General features: G+C 59.3%; 1 protein-coding gene across 1 annotated transcript; it reads right to left on the bottom strand.

Annotated features, from left to right (window-relative positions):
* Positions 1–3,096: 3,096 nt before the first annotated feature.
* On the bottom strand, positions 3,097–14,191 carry DEFB1 (defensin beta 1). Its single transcript, XM_045821159.1, has 2 exons — positions 13,934–14,191; positions 3,097–4,326 (listed from the first exon to the last, which is right to left on the bottom strand). The coding sequence occupies exons 1-2, from the start codon at positions 13,992–13,994 to the stop codon at positions 4,184–4,186; spliced, it is 204 nt and encodes a 67-aa protein (XP_045677115.1). The 5' UTR covers positions 13,995–14,191; the 3' UTR covers positions 3,097–4,183.
* Between the last annotated feature and the right edge of the window lie 7,038 nt (positions 14,192–21,229).

Below are 21,229 nucleotides of genomic sequence, written 5' to 3'. Positions count from 1 at the left end.
TCCTCTCTTGTGCTGCGTACCTTGGTTCTTAGATGTTTCCACCCCCGACTTTCATGGGGAGCATATCAGACCTCCACGTTCATGCAGATCCCACGCCACGAGCCCCAGTGCACGCTGCCCTGGACGCACCCGCCGCCATGGCTTCGCCGCCCATCTTTGCGTCCAGCTGCTTGAGAGGTCGCTGCAGACACCACGACGGTTCAGTTCCCCGTGTGTCTCTCGAGCACGGGGTGCCCACAACGGCAGTGCCTGCCTCTGTGACGGAAAGCACACTGGGGAGCTGGGCACGGAGGGTTGCAGGCTCAGGGTCCGCGAGCGCCCTGAAGCCAGTGGCACCTGGCAGGCGGGCGTCCAGTCGCTTGTGGTTTTAACCGTGTGTGGCCCAAGGCAGATAGCGTCAGGGGCAGTGGGAGGAGCCCCCGGGCAAGCAGAGGCCGTCACCGGTGGCCCAGAAAGCCCCGGGGGCCTGAGAAGAGGTTGCGGAGGCCTCTGCAGGGGCAGCGTCTCTGAGTGCCATCGGGAGTGACAGCTGGTTTTAACTGGGCAGTGAAGTTGGGAAGTGAGGGTTGTGGCCACCAGGACCCCAGATGGACTGAGAGACGTTAGATTCACGTGTCCTTAGAGTGTCCGGTGACTCTCCTTGGAGGAGGATGTCGTCCAGGTGGTGTCACGCCTGTGCTCCTGGAGCAAGGCAGGGGCAGCAAAGGTGTCATCTGCCAGGACGGGGAGGGACTGTGGAACCGCTGAGGGCCCCGTGGGGGGGCTGGAGAAGGGGACCACTGACGAGAGGCCTTTGATGTGGGCCCTGAGCAGAACGGGTTAGCCCAGTCCAGGAGAGCACAGTATTCACCGGGCGCCGGCTGAGCAGAATTAGCGATTTTAGTGACACTGGTGACTGGGGGCCCCGACGGCTGGAACCGTAGTCTCAAGGTCGTGCCGGCCCACCAGGAGGTGCCTTTAGTTGATCCAGATTTCAGAGCAGGCAGGACTGGGCCACCACGTGGAGAAGCAGCGGGCACGGTCACCCCTCATGAGTTCAGTTTTATATCACAAGCTCTAAGTCTTGGTTCCTCCTGCCCTTCGAGGCAGCGTGGGTGGAGCTGGAGAGCATCATGCTGAGTGCAGTAAGCCAGGCGGTGAGGGACAAATACCACAGGATCTCACCTGTAACAGGAATCTAACCAACACAATGAACAAGCAAGCAAGCAAAATATAACCAGAGACATTGAAATTGTGACCAGAGGGGAGGTGGGAGGGGATAATGGGGGGAAAGGGGGAAGGGTTTTCGGGAACAACTATAAAGGACACACGGACAAAACCAAGGCGGGGTGGAGTCAGGGGAGGGAGGTGGGGATGGCTGGGGTGGGGGAGGGAGAGCAGGGGTAAATGCAGACAGCTGTATGTGAACAACAATAAAATAACTAAAAATAAGAAAGTCTTGGTTTCGAATTACATTGGGCCAAATGAACTATTTCGTCTGAGGGTCCACAAGGCCCTGTTCTGTGTCACCAGCTCTGATCTGTGGGGCACCTGCCTCCCCCCCACCACACTTCCGCGGCCATCGAGGCCCCAGGGCAGCCCCGCAGCCAGCCAGGTTGCAGGGGGCGTCTCCGAAGTCCCCTGTCACCTGCTGCTACACTGCTGTTCTTATTGCCCGGTGTTCTGTGTTCCTCCCTGGGATGGTCAGTCAGGTGTGGCCTCCAGGAGACGGAGGAGGGGCCCCGGAAGCCTGTTGACTACATTCCCAGGTCCCCGGCGACAGGCCACACGGGGGCAGGGAGGCAGGAGGCCAGAGTGGGGGGAAGGTTTAGGCCACTGCTATGTCCGACGCTGTAGAGGTGGCAGCGGCCCCTGCAGGTCGTTAGAGTTGGCGTTCAAGTAACATCTGACCAAAGTAGCCAGGTATGTCCTGTTTCTGCGGGCTGTAAGCTGGGCCATCTACCACCGCACTGGCACCGGGCAGGCAGGCGTTCTGGGGAGTAGGGGTGGGGGCAGACGCCGGCCAAGGGCAGCCTGGCAAACCCATCCACCCCGAGGACGCCTTTCTCATGCAGGGCAGTCAGCACGTGCAGGGACTGGCAGGCGGGGGAGCCCGTGACGCCGGAGGGAGGACCACAGTCCCCAAGGGTGCGAGCGGGCACCCCACGCCTGCTCACTCTCCTTCACCTAAGCAGGTGCAGTCGTAGGGACCGTGGGCTGGGGCCTTGCGCCCATGCGGGGGCGCAGTGCAGTGGGTCGAGGACAGCTCTACGCAAAGCCCTTCGTTTCCAAGCCGAGCTCCCCCGGGGGGGGAGGAGGGCCCAGGCCATACCTTTGTGTTTCAGGCTGACAGAGAGAGGGTGGTGGTGACAGGGGGTGGAGGTGTGTCCCGGGGACAGTTGATTGTTAAGTGATCAGAGGCCACCCTCGGGGAGAAGTGGGGCGGCTCCTTCCGAGGGGACCCAGTGAGACGGTGTCAGGGTCAGAGTCCCAGGACAGTGGGGCTGGGTGGGGTGGGGGCTCCTAAGCTGCAGGCTTGAGCTTTGGGCGGAGGACAGAGGCGTGAGGGGCGGGGGGTGGGGCCAGAGGAGGCCACAGATGTATCTGCTGCCCTCCCTTTAAACCTTGCGGGCAGGAACGGCTGCCCAGGGGAGGGGGGCGTGAGCCCTGGGACCACCTGTCACCGGGACGGGGAGGGCCGCAGGGGTCCTCTAGTCCGTCCGGTTCTGAGCCTGGTTCTGGGGACAGCGCTGTTGGTGTCCTCCCACCGTGTTCCTGGCATGGGCAGTGACGTCTCGGTCGGTGGCTGAGGGTTCATAAAAATGTCCTTGAGGAGCTCCTGGCAGGGCGGCCACGTCACCACGACCCCGTGAACCGAAGCCGCCTGGTAAAGCAAGGGCTTCCCTCTGCCGCTGCTGCAGTGAGGCTGGGGCGTGGCGGGGGGGGGGGGGTGGCAACCGGCCAGCGGGCCGGTGGGAGGCTCCGCCCCCCGGATCCGCCTTTCGCTCCGCCTCTAGGGGTGGGCGGCGTCCCTGCAGCCGCTTCTCAGGGCAGAGTGGCCCTGGAGGATTCCTTAGCGGGTTTTTTTTTTAAAAAAAACAACTTAGACAACTTTTATTGTATTTTCAAAAGAATTTTTTCATAGACAGTTTACAGTCAGTTTTATTTTGTGTTAGTTTCAGGCGCACAGCACACTGGTCAGGCCATCCCGAACTTCACAGAGGGTTCCCCCGATGCTTCCAGTCCCCACCCGGCACCGCTCCTAGCCCCTCCTGGCTTTTCCGTCGTCGTGCAGCCCCACGCTGCGGGTGGGCCGCCGCCAGCGCCGGAGTTCTCAGCCGGAACCGGCCGCCCCCGTCGGCCGCTCCTCTGCTCACCCAAGGGGGGCGCTGTGTCTAAGGCGCCCCCTGGGGCGACGGTTCTTGCAACGGTTGACACTCATCGGTGCGTTTACACTCTGGCGACGTGGGGAGAACGAGGGGGCCCGTAGCCGACCAGGGACGACGGATGCTTCACCAGCTGCAAAACATTTATTGGGAGAAAGGGAAGGCGGACCGTCTCTCTGCCCACGCGTGGCCGCGGGCTCAGGTGCTCTGCAGACAGGCAGGCAGGCACGCGCGCTGCGTCGGGGGCGGGGCTCCCAGCGGGGGCTCGTGAGAGGCCTGTGACTTGGCAGAAGAGCCAGAAACCATCCCCTGGGAACCCAGACGTTAGGCCTGGAGAGCGGAGCATTGAAGCCGAATCGTTTCACGGTCAGACTGGAACTTCTCAGCTGCTAAGCTGGACGGCCCCGCGGCCCCAGGCCCAGGAAGGAGGCAGGTGGCAGCTGTAGCTCTGCGGAGGGGCCGGGCCCCTGCGAGCACCGGATTTGGGGTGGGCTCCTGCCCGGCCCAGCGGGGCCTGAAGTCGCCTGTCCCCTCGTCACGTCTTCTCGACGGCGCGCGGACTCCTTGCATGGCTCACGTGTCGGTTTGGTCACGAAACGAGGAGGAGGTGATGAGGAGAGCGCCCCCGTCCCGGGCTCACGGGCTTGGCAGCCTGGCGTGCCTCCCTCCTAGTCCCCCTGCCTCCTCACCTCTTCCAAAAGGAGACACAAGATTCATTTTGGTCCGAAAGAGGGATGTTGAAGAAAAAAAAAGAAAGGGCTTTTTCTTTCACTAAAACAACGCTTACAGAGAGTGCCCGCAGGCTCGCGGCGGCCGGCTCAGATGCAGCACTTGGCTCGCCCCTGGTAGCAGCCGCCCTCAGCCCTGGTGAAGCGCGGGCAGGGGGAGAAGTTGCAGGTTCCCCCCTTCTTGACGCACACGTATTCCGGGTACCTGTGGAACAGGGTCAGGAGGCCCGCACCTGGAAGCGGGGAGAGAGCACACGTCAGGCTCGGGGCTGGCGGCCCACGGGCCTTTGGGACATCTGGTGAAGCAGGACAGGCTGCCCCTAAAGCTGTTCCTTCCGCCGGGATGTACCCTGCCTTCCTCCCAGAATCTCAGAGCGTCCCAGTTATACCATCTCCAGACTCACGGTCCGGCAGCTGCAGGCAGATGAGAACAAAGCGGCCCCTGCAGTGGGTATCCTGGGGGAGCGACACTCAAGCCACGGCTCCGCACCCATAGGTGTTACGGGTTGAACTGTGCCCCCTCAGCGCCCCCAGTGCTTGTGTTGAAGCCCTAGCCAGCCATGGCCTCAGAGTGTGGTTGTGTTTGCAGACCGGGCCTTTGAAGAGGTGACTGAGGTTCAACAAGGTCCTACGAGTCAGTCCTAATCCGACACGACGGGCGCCCCGGCAAGAAGAGGAGATTTGGACACAGAGAGAGAGAGAGACACACACACACACACACACACACACACGTGGGGGCTGCGTGCACACACAGGGCAGGCCCCGTGCGGCCGCCGCACAGGCCACTGTCTGCAAGCCAGGGAGGGAGGTTTCAGGAGAAGACCGTCCTGTCTGCAACCTGCACCTGAACTTCAGCCTCCAGAGCTGCAAGAACATAAATCTTGGTTGTCTGAGGGGCCCACGCGGGGGTATTTCGTCACGGCCGCCCCAGCTGGCTGATGCAAGAGCCCGTCCTCTCCCTGGAAAACGGTGCACTCTGACGTCACACACCTCTGCTCGTTGGGAACTGTCCCTTGTACTGACTGAGATGGTTCTCTTATTCAATCCGTAGCACCCACCCTACAACTGTGGGTGTCTGGTGACTAGACATTGGGCAATGTGTGGGGACATTGCTGGTCGACACATTGTTTGGGGACACCTTGTTTGGGAGGGCGTGGGAGGTGCTAGGCGGGTAGAGGCAGAGATGCAGCTACATGCCTGCAGGGCCCGAAACAGCCCTCAGAGCAGAGCTGTCTGGGCCCAGGGTCAGCAGCGCCCAGGTGGGCACGGCGCGGCCCAGACCGGTGGCCCTTCCTGCTGCACCCACGTGAAACTCAGCTGTGATGCCCGCCCGAGTGTCGATACACTCGTTCCGGGGCGCAGTCTATGGGCTGGTCTTTTTTTTTTTTTTTTTAAAGAACTCCTCAGATAAATTTAACATGCAGGAAAGGCTTGAGAACTTCTGGACCGCTGGTTTTCACATTTGGCCAGAGAACTCAAGAATTTCGGGGGCAAGATTTGGGGGCAGCCAGGGGTGGGGGCAAGGGCAGCACGTGAAAAACAGGAACAGTTAGTTGCAATAATAATAATTTTCTACGTATGCACTCCTATAGAAAAATAGAATATTCACTTGGACAAGCTTGAAAGTTTTGTTGACATAGAGAAATTCTCAGAAAAACACAACTTACTAAAATAAACAAACGAGGATGTCAAAATCTAAATAGCCCCCGTAACTGTCCAAGAACTCGAGTCCAGAAATAACCCCCCAGGCCAAGGTGGCTTCACCGGCACACCCTCCCAGGGGACAAATAAGGAGCAGTGTCAACACCTGCTGTTTCTCAGAATAAAAGAGGAAGAATGCTCACCAGTTCACAATGGGATGTCAGGATGGTCTACATACCAAAATCGGACAGGATTAGTCATAGCAGGAAAGGGAGGGAAACTCGCAGGTCAGCCTCCCTGGTCAGCAGAGGCAAAGGTCCTACATACATTCTCAGTGGACAAAGCAAAACCAGGTTCAGCTTTCATTTCCCATTTGGCTGTGTCATTTAACATGTGAACATCAGTCAATGCCTATTAAGAATAAAGGGGGAGAGCCCTGACTGGCATAGCTCAGTGGATTGAGCACGGACTGGGAACCAAAGTGTCCCAGGTTCGATTCCCAGCCAGGGTACATTCCTGGGTTGCAGGCCAGAACCCCCAGCAACCGCACATTGATGTTTCTCTCTCTCTCTCTCTCTCCCCACCTTCCCTCTCTAAAAATAAATAAATAAAAATCTTTAAAAAAAAAAAAAGAATAAAGGGGGAGCCCTGGCTGGCGTAGCTCAGTGGATTGAGTGTGGGCTGTGAACCAGGCATCACAGGTTCGATTCCCAGTCAGGGCACATACCTGGGTTGCAGGCCATGACCCCCAGCAACCACACATTGATGTTTCTCTCTCTCTCTCTTTCTCTCTTCCTCTCTTCCCTCTCTAAAAATAAATGAATAAAATCTTTAAAAAAAAGAATAAAGGGGTAAAAGCATATGGTTTTCTCCACAGATGCAGGAAAATGCGGGAGAAAATTCAACATTGACTTATAAAAAACTCCTAGCACATGAGGAGCTAGAGGGAACTTTCTTCATGCGACACAGAATGCTTACAGAAGCCTACAACAAGCAGCACGCTTAGAGGGCAAACACTGAACACTTGCCGTCTGAGACTGGCCACAAGACCAGCATGGCTGCCATCATCCATTCGTTCAACACTGTACTTGAGGCACTAGCCAGGGGAATAAGATAACAAATGAGGAAATAAATAAAGTGGATGAGTGTTGTAAAGGAAGAAATAAAATTCTCAGTATTTGCAGGCATTATGATTCTATGTGGACAGCCCAGGAGGAATCAATAAGCAAATTGAGCAAGTTTGCTGTATAAGATCAGCAGACAAAAAAAAGGAAAAAAATAATTTTACTTCTGTATACTACCAACCGATAGAAAAAATAAAATTAAAATAAAACACCATTTAGAATAGCACAAAACAGCCAGTTTCTACTTATAAATCTAAGAAAATATGTGCAATACCTCTATCTATAAGGAATAAAATATTTTTGTTAAATTAAAGAACATCTAAATGAGTGAAACGGCTGTTTAAGCATTGGAAGATTAATTATTCTTAAAATGTCAATTTTCCTCAAATTAATCTACAGATTTGACCCAATGCTGTGGAAATCCTAGGAGACTGTTTCAGCGAAACTTGCCAAGCGAACCTAACACTTGCACGGAAATGTAAAGGGCCAAGAGTAGCCGAGACGCTCTGGGAGAGGAAGGCAGAAAGACGGGCTTTACCAGATGCCAAGACTAATTATAGAGCCACGGGAGTCCGACCGTGCGGGGGGGCACCAGGACAACATGGGGATGGAACAGGACAGAGAGTGCGGAACGAGCCCCGGGCACGCGTGGGGCGTTGCTGGAGAACAACCGCAGGTCGGCGCAGCAGCGGGGGAAGTGGGCCTCCCCCGGGCTGGCTTGGGGACACCTGGATGTTCGTATGGAAGGAACTTTCACCTTTACCTGACCGTACACACACACACACACACACACACACACACACACACACACACCCCTTTACAAGCCTACCTGTAAAAGACAACAATAACCTGGCTGGTGCAGCTCAGTGGACTGAGCATGGCCTGTGAACCAAAGGGTCTCCAGTTCGATTCCCAGTCAGGGCATATGTCTGGGTTGTGGGCCAGGTCCCCAGTGGGGGCCACATGAGAGGCAACGGTACATTGATGTTTCTCTCCTTCTCTTTCTCCATCCCTTCCTCTCTCCATAAAAATAAATAAATAAAAATTTTAAAAAGACAACAATAAGCTCACAGAAGACAATACTGAAGATTTTCCTCATGCCTCTGGCTTAAAAAATATACCCTAAGGTGCAGAAAGAACCTGAACCCTGAAGCAGAAGCCGTGACGCATTTACGAGCCTCATGAAAACAGCGATGCAAACCCCGAAGGAGAGCCTCCTTCAGGACAGCGCAAATCCAGGCACAAGCCAGGAGCGGCTTGGAATGCCCACAACCGACAAAGGGCTTGTACGCGCGCTGTGTAAGGAACTGCTACAAATCACTAAGAAGAGCCAGATCTCTGAGAGAAAACATGGGCAGAAGGCAAACAGGCCCTTCCCAAAAGATGCCCGAGTTTCTCTGCTTGCAGCTGGAAGAGGGGCTCTTTCCAGTGTACGTCAGTGAGGCCAGTCAACAATCCTGCCAAGGCGAAAACAAAATTCCTGCCCAGGCACAGCTGCCACACCAACTGTTTTCCTAGTCGAGCGCAATACTGTGTGTTGGGCGACTGAGGGTAGTTGTGACGAAGCAGCAGGCAGCGAACTGGGAAACCTGTGCCGGCGGACCGGCCGGGAACAAACACGGGAGGCAGGGAGAGGGGTTACGGCAGCGGGCGCAGGCGGGTGGGTTCTAGAGCCATCAGAAAATAAAAGTGTTCGGGAAGGCGGAACGGTCCCCTTTCAATGCCACTGAGCCCAACCATGGTCTGCACAGGTCGGGGGTGGCGGTCCAGGGTCCGTAGCAGGAGAGAGACACGGCCAAGAAGACGTGTTGGATACTCAGAGCGCAGTCTTTGGACTTGACAGAGAAGAGGCAGGAGAAGGAGAGCCTTTCAGGGGCCGAGCCAGGGAGGGGAGGGGAGGGGAGCGTGGTGATCAGGCTGCTGAAAATGCACGTCGCCCTCTGCCATCCCACTCCGAAATGTGGCCGCTCCCTGTTACACAACGAGAACAATGGGACCGTGCGGAACAATGGGAGGAGGGACAGCTGGAGAGCCGTTGGCCAACTTGTCGGTGTCTTGCTCTAAAAGACTACCGGCCGAGGCGGAAGAGAACGGCGCGGGTGACGTGGGTGTTGGGGAAGAGGAGGCCGCACTCCGCCACGGCCAGGACCCACGCCCCCGTCTCCTCCCAGGACTGCGAAGAGCGGAGACCGGGAGGAGGTCAGGGCTGGCACAAGGCTGACGTGGCCCGTCGGGTGGCGCGGGGGAGGGGCAGACGCAGAGGCACATGCACAGGAGCGGAGCGTGCTGGCCAGCTGTTCGCGGCGCCTGCCGCAGGGGTCCACCCCTCGGCGGACCCCACGTGGGCCGGGGCTGGTCAGAGGCGAGGAGTCAGCTCGTCGGAGCCCCCTGGGCCTCGGCAAGTCAGCCGAGGCTCTGCCCCTGGTCAGGACCAGGTGGGGGAAGCACTGCCCACGAGCACGGCCCCCTCCCACTGCGGTCACTGAGGTAGAGGCTGCTGGCCGACTTAGGGGCCATGCTGACCCAGCGTGCAGCAGGGGCCGGAGAGGGTCGCCCTGCATTCCTATGACTCCGTTAAACTCAGTGGGGACAGAAATCAAACCCACAAAGCGGGACATAACCCAGGCCCGAGGCCCTCCCTGCCGACGAGTAGCCCAGGAAGTCCTTGTCCACTGTGGCCTCTTGCTGCTCGTGGGTGGTCAGCGACGCCCCTCGCTAAGTTCATGGAAGCTTGGGAGCTGGCCTTCCTGTCTGGGCTGCTCCTGACGAAGCTCTGCGGGCCCAGCGGCGCGTCCAGGGGGCCTCGGGAGGTGACAGGCAGAACGTGGCGTTCGGAGTGGGGGCCGGGTTGGGGTGTTCGCGGGCCGGGCGTTTGAGGAGTCGACCTCTGTGAGATTCATGATTGAAACCTAGTCTACGACGTGGGGATAAAGTCTAAAATAAGGACGACCACTCCGAGGAGTCCCCGCCCAGTAGAGATGCCGGGGACACTCGGTGCGGTGACGCCCACAGGGGTTTGCGGCCTCTGGTGTGGGTGCGGACCCTTTCCTCCCCGCGTGTGGCCCATCAGCGCCCTCCGTCCGCCTGGGACGGGCCGAGGGCGCACGTTCTTCCCGGGGGTTCAGAGGTCACACAGCAGGCACATGCCTGCCGGCAGTCGCCCGAGGTCCGACGGGCGCAGGGAATTCGGGTCAGCGGGCGGGGGTGGGGATGGCGGCACGCGACACTCAGGTGTGGGCACGTGGGCGGAGATGGAGGGTCCTGGAACGTGGCAGCTGGGAGTCGTTTTGCTGAATGCTCTCGTTTTCCAGGCGAGGAAACTGAGGCCCAAGCTCCCAGGGATGCACACGGTGTCCCCAGGGAAGAAGAGGGGAGCATGGAGGAGGGATGGCCGGTGCTTTACCATGGGCCTGGCTAATCTGGCAGGGCAGGCTGAGCTGCTGGTCACCCGGGGAGAAGCTCCGCTGGAGGGGGTGGCCCTGTTCAGGGGAGCGCTGTCCTCGCCGCCGCCCGCCCCTCCCCACGCTCTCATCTGCTCAGCCTCCGACCAGCCTCTCACGCCGTCCCTGGTCCTGCCACCCTCCCAGTGTGTGAGCCTTTCGGGGCTCGCCCGAACCCGGGGGGTCACCTGAGGTCTCGACTGGCCTGCCCCGGGTCTGGCCCCCCCGAGTCTGCTCAGCTCCCGGTGCCCTCGGGGCCGAGAGGCAGGCAGGCTGGCCTGCAGGCTGATGCCCCATCCCTACAGTCCCTGCGCACTCGGGGCCAGTCACGTGACTCTGGCCACGTTATTTACCCACAGGGTGGGGGTAGCGGTCACTCCTCCTCCATCGGGGCTCTGTGAGGTGTGCGATAACAGTGAGAGCTCTCGTTTTTATTCCTCATCACCTTCTGGTCTTTCCGACCCGCTGCCCTTTCTGTCTGGACTGTCCCTGTTCCCCGAGGCCTGCTGCTGTCTCTCACTCATCTGATTCAGGGCTGTCACCTCGGGTGCCCACAGCGGCCGGCCGGCAGCTGCCGTAAATCTGTGGCGTGGGCCGGGGAGGGGCGGTGGGCGGCGGTGGGGGCTGCGGCCAGCGGGGAGCAGGCGGCCTGGACCAGCAGCTGCTACTCCGGGGTGGCTCACTGCTGCCACGTTTTATGTGTTTGTAAGAGAAGGTGAAAACCTACGTTTTCTGTGGCATGTCCTGATCGTTAAAGGCTAAGGAGGAATTAACTTTTATCTTCTTAAAATACCACGAACACCACATGACTCCCGTTTTCCCTTCACTTCTCAGCCGCCCTGGCCCCTCGAGGCTGGGTCACCTCCCGCAGTCACACCTGCCCTGTGCACCCTGCCCTGCCGGCACCCCCAGCACGATCGACCCTAGGGGTATTTGTTACATACGCGGGTTTCTTGCCGGGCTCTGCTCCTAGAATTTGAACTCACGTGGCTGCGTCCCTGACTCTCCCCAGTCCTGGGCAGCGCCCGGGCATAGGAGCTGCAAACTACCGTATTTTCAGATGATAAGATGTACTGCCCCCCAAATTTGGGAGGAAAAGTGGGGTGCATCTCATAGTCAGAATGTAGCTTACCTGGCTTGCTGTGGCGGGGGTGGGTGGTGGTGGAACAGGGCCACAGGTTATTAAATATTTTACCACATTTTTTGCTTTAAAAATTTTTTTTCCTATTTCCCTCCTCTAAAGCCTAGGTGTGTCTTAAGGTCCGGTGTGTCTTACAGTCCTAAAAATACGGTGAATGTCTGCGGGCGCGGGGAGTGGACCGCCTCAAACCGCCTTGATTTCCAAACACCTCGGCGGGGCCCTGGACCTGCTGACTCAGGGACCTGAGTCACCGGGCCGTTTTGACATCGCCGGTCCTCTCGGGAAGAGCATTTGTAGGGGACAGGTGTGGGCAGCTCTGGTCAGAGATGGGGACTGCCGCAGAGAGTGTCATGACTTCTGGCAGTGACCGTGTGACCCTCGTTCACCCCGGCTCCTGTGTGCCTCGGTTTCCCCACCCGTGAACCGACTGAGTCAGCCTAAGGAGCTCTAAGGACCCTTCCAGAAAAGGAGTGGGCCGATCCCATGTCAGGGCTCAGGTGAGTGAGGGGGCGAGGTGGGAGCAAGCTGGCCTGGGACAGCACCCCCCACCCCCTGCACTGAACTTGGACCTGGGATCACGCCGACCACACACAGCAGTCTGCGGAGCCAGCGGGCAGCAGCCACCAGAGCAACCGCACGACTGTGGCCGTGGCGAGAACAGCTGCAGCAGACACCCTAAGCTGGAGCCCGGAAAGTGAGGCAGAGACTCTGTGGGAGTCCTGTGGCAGAAGACAGGGTGGAGGGCATAGCTGTCCCTGCCCCCTCCCCCCGACAACCATGTCCAGAAAACACAGAAAACCCTGGTGCAGGATGTGTGTGTTACAAACGGCCTTTCCTGTGGCCAGGCTCACGACCTGAACACCTCACCCAGCGGCAGTAACTTAACGGAGCCTCTGGGGCGATCTGAGTCCCCCCACCCACCCAGGCTCAGCCCGGGGGTGGTGGTGGGCACAGATCTCCCCATTCCAGAACAGCCCCCCCCCCCCAACCAAGGGACACGCCTTCCTGAGGTGTCCTGGTCCCCATACGGAGAACCCCCAGCCTGGTAGGTTTGGGCAGGTGTGCTGTGCAAGCACAGGGCAGAGCCGCCCCCACCCCAGGAGCACTCGAGCTCGCCCCGTGTTTACTAAGTGCTCCCCAGTGTCAGCTCGTGTTTTTTCCACGGATGATTGGCCAGTGCAGCTGCTCCTGCGTGTCCTTGGAAACACCTGTGTCTCCTGTGCCCGGAATGGGATGCTCATAATAACCCCACTCAGACGTAAGGGAGGAAGAGGACTCTTCAGGGTCCCAAAGCGGCATTCCAACTTTCTGACGGCGCACGGCTACTCGATGCGCACACACGTGCACACACAACCCAAACCCGCATGCACTAGAACAGCGTGCACGCTTACACACGTGGCAGGACAGAGTGGAAGCACGCTTTTGAAAAAACCGGCTGCAGCTCAGTCAGTTTCTCCAGTTCTCTAAAGGGTACCGGCCGCAAACACTAAAAATGCTGTGTTAGAATACTTTTGTTCCTGTGTTCCGATGGGGAAACTGAGGCACAACTGGAGTGAAGGAGGCTTATCTGCCTGCGCCAGTGATGGCCTGGGAAGGATGCGTTTGAACCTTGGGGAGCAATTCAGAGCTGGGGTGCATCGGAGGCAGCTGCTGCTCTCCTGCAGGGGAGGGCACTGACACCCAGAAAGTGGGACTTGCTCAAGGCCCCGAGGGAGAGAATGGGCCAGGGCCGGGGTGAAACGTGTTCCCCAAATCCTCCTGGAGGCCCCGCCTGCTCTCACACCAGAAACTTGGCTGCTCTGACCCAGAGGAGCTGGGGCAGCCCGCCCGGACCGGGAACGCACACTGGGGAGAATGTGAGCGGGCTCCTCAGGGAGGGAGGGTCTCAGACCGCCCGTGGGCCTGGAGCACCTGCACACAGGTGAGTCAAAGCCACTGGTGAGCTGGCTCCGTGGGAGGGGCGGGCGGCACCTGCTTGCAGCAGGGCACCTGGGAGGCCCCGCCCGGTGACCCAGGGCTGACAGCCTACACCCTGTCAGCTGAATAGGAAGCTGGCCGCCCTGTGTGAGGGGCTGTCTTGCAGGTGGAGTAGGTGACCCCCCAACAGCGTGTTTTTGCTAGATGCCCAAGACCTGATGGGGCTGGGGGGTGCTGGCAGCTGCCAGGGCCCGGCCCCATGTCCCTGCCAGGTGCGGAGGGCACGGGGCCTTCGGGATGGCCAGGCAGCAGGCACGAGCCTGCCAGTCCTGCAGCTGGGCGGCCCCGGGGTGGGTGCCGGGACGAGAACCTGCACACGCTCCCCGCAGGCTCCTTCCCAGCCGGTCAGGGGCTGCGCAGACCTGCGGCTCAGCAGGTTCCCTGCTGTCTGCCCACCACCGCAGACGCACGGCCCCCTCAGCCTTGGGGATGCTGTCCGGCCGCTCCGCCCTGAGGGTGCAAGAGCCGGCTGTCCTCCCAGCTCCCGTGCCCCCGGAGCCCCGGCCCCTGAGCTCACCTGGGGCTATCTGGGAGAAGAGGAGGCAGAGAGGCAGCAGCAGCAAGTACAAAACCTTCATGGTGGCGGCCAGGCTGGGCCGGGGCGGCGGGAGGAGGCGCGGCTCCTTGGAGGCTGAGCTGACAGCTTCCCCGGGCTGCAGCGCCTCCGTATTTATAGGGCTGGAGGGTTGCACAATCGGGCAGCCGCTGTCGCAATCCTCAGAGGGAAACTCTGATAAGTGAACCCCCCGCCACCGCTGCCCCGTCCTTCCCCCCACTCCCAGCAGCCTGCGAGTCCCCGACCAGCTGCAGCTGGATTGATTTGTTTATTTACTTTTTATGATTGTTTAAGCCATGACAGTCCTTCCCAGTTTTCTCCCCTTCCTTCGCCTCCTTCACCCGGCCCCGCCCTCTCCCCATCCCAAGCCGACCCTTGTCTGTGTCCACAGGTTGTGCACAAATGTTCCTTGGCTAATCCTTTCACTGTCTTTCATCCGGTCCCCCACTCCCTCCCCCCTGACGCCTTCTGCTGGATTGAGCTTTCAGCTTGGAAACCTGCAGCTGGCTTGTCCTGCAGCTCTTTCTCTCTTTCCGCCCCCCCTCGCGGGCAGTTCCGACGAGGTTCCTGGAGAGGGCGGCCCCTGAGGAGTGAGGACAGACCCGGAGAGCCCGAGAAGTGGCCACCGGGCGCCAACAGCCAGGGGCCACCCGCCTGGAAGCCTGAGTCAGCCTCTTTAGCTGAACTGTGTTTCCCGGGCTCAGACTTCACTGCTTCCCCGACACAGACAGCCAGCTGTTTCCTTCAGCCTGCCGGGAGGCAGCTATCCTCAGCCAGGCTGCTTGCACCCTCCCTGCTGCCGCGGGACTTTCTCCCGGACGCCAGCACCAGCCAGCCTTCCAGTCTCTCCTTCCCCTCCTTTCCTTCCTCCCTTCCTTCCTTCCTTCCTCCCTCCCTCCCTCCCTTCCTTCCTCCCTCCCTTCCTCCTTCCCTCCCTTCCTTTTGAGTTAATATGCCTCTCAAACTAGTTTTGAACTACAAGCCGCTTCTACCACTTACATTGCATCAAGACTTTATTTTTTAAAAGGCAGTTTCAGATGCGCAGCAAAATTGAGGGGAAGGTACCGAGATTTTCCGTATACCTCCTGCCCCGGCTCCCCACCCCTTCCACAGCCTCCCACCATCAACACGCCCCACCAGACGGGACCTTTGTCACAACTGATGAGCCTGCACTGACACGGTGTCGTCACCCAGAGCCCACAGCGACATCAGGGTCACTCTCGTGTTGCACGTGCTGTGGGTTTGCAGACACATACGGGGACAGGTGTCCATCACTACCGCGTCACACAGAGCAGATCCACCGCGCTCAGCGTCCTCTGTGCTGTGCCCGTTCGCCCCTCCCTGTCACCCAAACCCCCCGGCAGCCGCTGGTCTGCCCCTGTCTCCGCAGCTTCGCCTTCCCCAGGGGGTCTCAGAGCTGGAACCGCACCGCCTGCTCAGTGCGCCTTCTTTCGCGCTGTGACGTGCCGGTGAGGCTCCTTCTTCCCTTTCCGTGACACGGAGGCTCTGAGGATAATCCGCTGTGTGGATGAGCCACAGCTGGTTTGCCCTTTCAGCTCCTGAGGGGCATCTTCGCTGTTCCCGAATCGTGGCGATCAAGAACGGAGCCGCTGTACACGCCCCAGTGCAGGTGTTTGCGTGGACACGGTGTTCACCTGCTTCGGGCGAAGGCCAAGGAGCACGATTGCCGGATCCGACCCCAACGGCCCGTTTACTTTGGGAAGAAACTGCCCCACTGTCTTCCGAAGTGGCGGCACCGATTTGCGTTGCCAGCAGCAGTAAACGAGAGTCCTTACCGCTCCCCGTCCGCGCCAGCACGGGGGGCTGTCTGGGTCTGGGTTTCGGCCGCTCCGATAGGCGTGTAGTGGCGTCTCCTTGCTGTTTTGGTTGGCACTTCCTGGGCGACCTGTGACTTGGGGCGTCTCTTCATGTCCAGCCGTTCTTTTCTCCTGCTAGTCCCGCGTTCCCAGGGCGTTCCCAGCGCGTTCCCAGCTAGCTCCCAGCGCGTTCCCAGCTAGCTCCCAGCGCGTTCCCAGCTAGCTCCCAGCGCGTTCCCAGCTAGCTCCCCACAGCCTGGGCTGCGCGCCTGGCCCCTAGGAGTCAGGAGGCCGGGTTCCGACCTGGGCTGAGCCTCCCTGAGCCTCGCTCGGGGTTAGGGTCTCCTTCTTTCCGCTGCCCACGGCCCGCTGTGCCCGGATTCGGAGAAGGGGCCGGGAGAGCAGGTGACTAAGCCTCCCCGAGGTCCTGAGGGGGGGCCGGAGCCCTCAGGCCTCTAGAAGGGAAGAGAGGAGGCTTCTCAGCCGTGGGAGGAGGTGCCGTCTGCCCGAGAAGAAGAGGCCATTACCCCACACTGAGTCCGCTGGCACCGCGCTGGGGCCTCCAGCTTCCAGGGCTGAGAAATCCCTGCCGGCCGGGCCAGGAAGCGCCTCCAGGCCGTGGCGCCAGTTACAGCAGCCGCAGCCGAGCGAGACCTGCGCTGCTTACACGTTGGGGTGACCCTTCCTGTCCTCACGGACACCATCGCTGCTGGACTTCCACCCTGGCAGCTACCACTCAGGCCACCCCCTCCCCGCAGCTGGGCGATGTCCCGCTCTAGGAGGTTGCCACTCCCGTCTGTGTCCACGCTGCTGCATCTGACAGCCAACGCCAGGCCGCAGCGCCCACCCGGAGGACAGCCCCCCGACGCTGCACCGATTTCCGGAGAGCAGCAACCAGTGACACATTTTACGATGGGACAGCAGGGGCCAGTCGCTCGTCACAGGCTAGGTGTGTGTGCACACTCGCAGGTGTGGCACAGAGAGAAGCTGAGAGGCCAAGGGGAAAAGCACCCCGTGAATGGCCCTCCGGGAAAGGGCAGGGGCGGCGGTGAGGGGGTCTCACCGGATTCCACTCGGTATGCTTTCACTCTATTGGACTGTGAGGGTCACGCTGTGTTTCGAGGCCTGGCAACAGCGGGCATGGCTTCCGACACTTCTCCTCGTTCTCTCGCTCGCACCAGACCTTGACGACCATCTGTCTAGGTCGCGTCCTTGGCCGGCTGGTCTGTAGGTCACGTCTCCCCGGCCACACGGCTGGCGCTGCCCAGAGGCAAGAGCTGCTTGGGTCAGGTGTTCCCTGGGGCACGAGACCTGGGTGCAGTGGGCCGGGGAGAGGGGGAGCAGCGGGCGGTGCTGGCAGCACCTGTCAGGGCGCCCCACCTGCTGAAGTTCAAAGGAGACACATTCCTTTCATTGTGGGCGTGAGCCAGTTCCAGGCCCCGGTCGGGCGCTCTCCTAAGAGTCCGCCTCTGTTCTGTATGTCGGGGCCGGCTCCTCCGAGCCAGGACAGAGGGGAATGAGGAGGAGCACAGGCCGGCTGAGCACCCCTTCATGCCGGGTACCATGCGGGGACTTTCAGATCTGTGACCCCAGAACTCGGGAAGGCCACCCAGGGAGCCCCTGAGTCAGGAAGACTGGACTTCTGTCCTGTGCTTCACCCGAGAGGGTCAGCTTGGACATGGCATTGAGCTGCCCTTGTGCGAAGCAGGAAAGAGAAGCGGCCACAACCCCAGGGCGTTGGTGGGGTTTAGTGCGTTCATGCCTCGGCAGCGGCTGACAGCCGGCGCTGCCCAGGAAGGGCCGGCTCGTGCCGTTCTCGTTTCGTTCTGAGTGTCACCGCGGGAGCACCGCGGCCCGTCTCCCTGGGCGACGCGCCTGGATGGGCAGAGCACGCCGGCCGGGGCGGGAGCCGTGGACCCAGCAGCTCGCTGCCCCCCTCCCGTGCTTTCGGGCATCTTTCAGTCTCTCTGGACCCTCTTCAGTTAGAGAATGCATTTGGGGCGTGTCTGGATTCCAGCTACAGCAGAATGCTTTTGAGAAAATGATTGATTTGGGGGAGCTGCGGTTAGATACACAGAACTAACACAGTTCCCCCACTCGGCCGCCTTCAGTGTGCAGCGTAGCGGTGCTGAGCTCTCCCCTCCGCAGACCCGAGTGGTCTTTCCAAGGTGAAGCCTGCTGCCTGCCCATCAGACACTTCCTCCCCCCCATCCCCCGGCCCCACACGGTCAGAGGTTTTACAGAAATGCCAGGAGCAGAAACTAGCTGTGGAGGGTGGAGGGAGGTGTTCCATCCGAGTCACAGGACAAGAGGCAAAGAGGACAACTGGGGTCCCTGGCCCCCAGGCCGGCACCTTGCCCAGCACTGGGGCCTGGACTGTCCCGTGTGCCCAGAGGGAGCTGCGCTGCCCAGTGCTCTGCCTCCCTTTCCCAGAATCCCAGAATCCGAGCTTGCGCGGGGCTCTCTGAGCTCCTGGATTCAGGGGACCTGCGTTTCTCGGCCCCACGCTGGATGCCTGCGGGTGGGATGTTCAGGGCTAGCAGCGTGGAAAACAAAGGCAGCTGGGAACATTTCAGAAGCTGAAGGGAATGATGAGTCACTCGCCCAATCCCTGTTGGGCGTGGAGCAGGAGAGAGGCGAGACCCTGAAGAAGAAAAACCAGTTTCTGTGGCTACTCTATTCCCATCAGCAAGGCCCCCGTCGCTCCTTGCCGTAACCCGTCCCACCCACCGACTTTCCAGAAAGGAGGGCGCCTCACGCTTTGGGAGTCTGGAGCTGTCAGTCATCTGGGTCTGGGAAAGCCTGGGACGGGCGGGGAGGTCGGGGCTGACTCAGGGCCCCTGGCCTTGCGCAGCCGCAGACAAGGTCACAGGCTCCCGGCCACCCTCGGCGTCCCGTCGAGTGAAAGAACGGGGAGTTTGATGGATCTTCAAAAGTAATTTTAATTTTTATTTCACAGTCATCATCCAATAAAATTAACGTCTTGGTGTACAGTCCTGTAAGGGAATAGACATATAAATTTGTGGGACCACCACCACCACCATCGGAGCATAGAGCAGCCCCATCACCCACACCCCCCAAAAAACCCACCAACTCTCATTGCACCGAAGACATTTAGCAGCTCAAATTCAACTTTTGCTAGTTAACCCTGAATTTCTTTATGACTTTTTAAAAGCCCCAAATCCAAACAGGGTTCAGGTATCATGGGGTTCGTGCCCAAGACTCTAGTCTCTTCTTTCGTCTTTGAAAGCATTTTCCCAGCCTGTTTAGTCTGTCATGACTTTGCTATTTTTTTTAAGAAATGCCAGGAGCATTTAAACATGTTTTTGCTATTTTTTTAAAGAAATGCCAGGAGCATTTAAACATGTTTTTTTTTTTTTTGTTTAATCTTTATTTTGTATCATCTTAGTTAAGGTATTCTTTTTTAAAGATTTTATTCATTTATTTTTAGAGAGCAGGGAAGGGAGGGAGGAAGAGAGGAAGAGAAGCATCAATGTGTGGTTGCCTCCCATGTGTGTCCCACACTGGGGACCGGGCCTGCAACCCAGGCATGTGCTCTGACTAGGAATCGAACTGGCAACCCCTTGGTTTGCAGGCCCGAGCTCAACCCACTGAGCTACTCCAGCCAGGGCATGACTTTGCAGTTTTTGAGGAGCCTCACAGTTTGTTTTTGCTGAAGGACCAGCTTCCAAAGCGGGCAGCCCATCAGCATCGCCGGCACCTTCCCCCAACAGCTCCTGAGTCGGAATCGCCGGGACTGGGGCTCTGGGGTCTGTCTTTCTCACACATTCCGGGAGGGACCGCAACTCACCCAAGGCCACGTGCTCTGAGCTCTCCCGTGTCTTGTGTCCCTGTGGCTTCCGCAGCTCCACCAGGGTGGCAACGTGAAGGTGGCGTTTGCTCTCGACCCTGAGCTCACGCTGCCACAGACGGCTCCTGGGCCGGCCGGCCCCTCTGCGCTGGGCACCGGGACCAGGCCCAGGCCGAGACCACCTGCCTCCCCGCAGTCCCAGCCCACCTCCACCTGCGGACCTCAACATCCAACTTCCTTGAACAGCATTCAGTGTCGAGGCTGGTTTTATTTTAACAGGATCAAGAGTGGAATGTTCAGAATGCTGTAGGAACAGTCGTGTTAGCAGGAAAAAGGGGGATTCGCTCCCTCTCCGGGGACCCCCGCCGTGCCGCACAGCTTCCCTGCCGTTTGCCAAGCCAGCGGAAGGCCTGGCTGGGCGCTGAACTCTGAGTCTGGGTCTCCGCCCCTCGGGGAATCATTTCCACTGCAGTGGGGCGCTGGCTCTGAGCCCGGCTTGCTTTCTTTCTTTTTTTTTTTTAAGATTTTATTTATTTATTTTTAGAGAGGGAAGGGAGGGAGAGAGAGAGAGAGAGAAACATGAATGTGCGGTTGCTGGGGTTCATGGCCTGCAACCCAGGTATGTGGCCCGACTGGGAATCGAACCTGCGACGCTTTGGTTCACAGCCCGCGCTCAATCCACTGAGCTACGCCAGCCAGGTGAGCCAGGCTTTCTAACCACAGGGAGCTGCCGTGTCCTCCCCGCGAGTCCACACCAGTGGCTACTGCCCAAGCTGACCGCACTCTGGGGAGCCAAGCTGGACTCTCCAACAAGGGACTGAGCACAGTCCGCCCCGCCTGACGGGGTAACGGGACCGGCAGTGTGGTGCCGCGTGTGCGCCTGCGGGCTCCGGAGGTTGAGATCCCGTTACCCACCCCAAGGAACCGGCCCGGCGCGACTTCCTTCCTGTGGCTCCGTTTCCCCAGATGTAAAATGGCGATGCTGACTGCGCCCACCGTCTCAGATTGCTGGGAGACTGACCCGTTCTTTCCGAATTAGAGCGCAGCTCGGCACCCGGTGAGTGCTGAGGGTGTTTCAGTTGCTCGTGCTGGTGCCTGGCCTCCTCGTGCCCCTGGACGGTGGGACCGCACCGGACTCCACTTGGGCTCCCACCGCCCGCATGCGGTGTGGCCCCGCCACCGCCACGCTCTCGGCATCGTTCTCCTGAGTCGAGGCCCCTGGCCCTGTTCTGTCCCCGGCCCTGAGCACCCCGTCTCAGGAGGAAAGGCTGTGCCCTCTGGGACCGGGGACGGGGCTGCAGTGGATCCCAGGAAGATGTGTGATCCCATTCCTGGCTTCGGGTAACTTCGATTTACTCTCATTGCACAAACAAACATGGTTACATGCCAAATGCAAATACCACTACAGACTTTTTTTGCTTGTGTATGCTCATGGAATTTCCTACCACGAACATTAGTCAAACAGCTGAGCCCAGTGTATCAAAAGCCATGTATGTGCATTAAAATGAAGGATAACACGTGATGCTACGCATAGCCGAAAACCCAGCAGAGCGCGCGTGTACGGAATGAGCACAGGAGGGATTTACTCACCCCCCTCCCACCCAGCCCCTTCTTTTCCCCAGAGGTAAA

This window comes from Phyllostomus hastatus, unplaced genomic scaffold (genome assembly GCF_019186645.2).
Source record: "Phyllostomus hastatus isolate PE091 unplaced genomic scaffold, TTU_PhHast_1.1 phas_scaffold_46, whole genome shotgun sequence".
Classification (NCBI taxonomy): domain Eukaryota; kingdom Metazoa; phylum Chordata; class Mammalia; order Chiroptera; family Phyllostomidae; genus Phyllostomus; species Phyllostomus hastatus.
Note: the sequence above shows the minus strand (reverse complement) of the source record. Positions and strands in the feature narration are given on the sequence as shown.

Excerpts from the sequence above, each read along its gene's own strand:
- DEFB1 (XM_045821159.1), bottom strand. The coding sequence starts at position 13,994 with ATGAAGGTTTTGTACTTGCTGCTGCTGCCTCTCTGCCTCCTCTTCTCC. Across the intron at positions 4,327-13,933 it reads CTTCTCCCAGATAGCCCCAG|GTGCGGGCCTCCTGACCCTG; the intron begins GTGAGCTCAGGG and ends CCCCGCTTCCAG.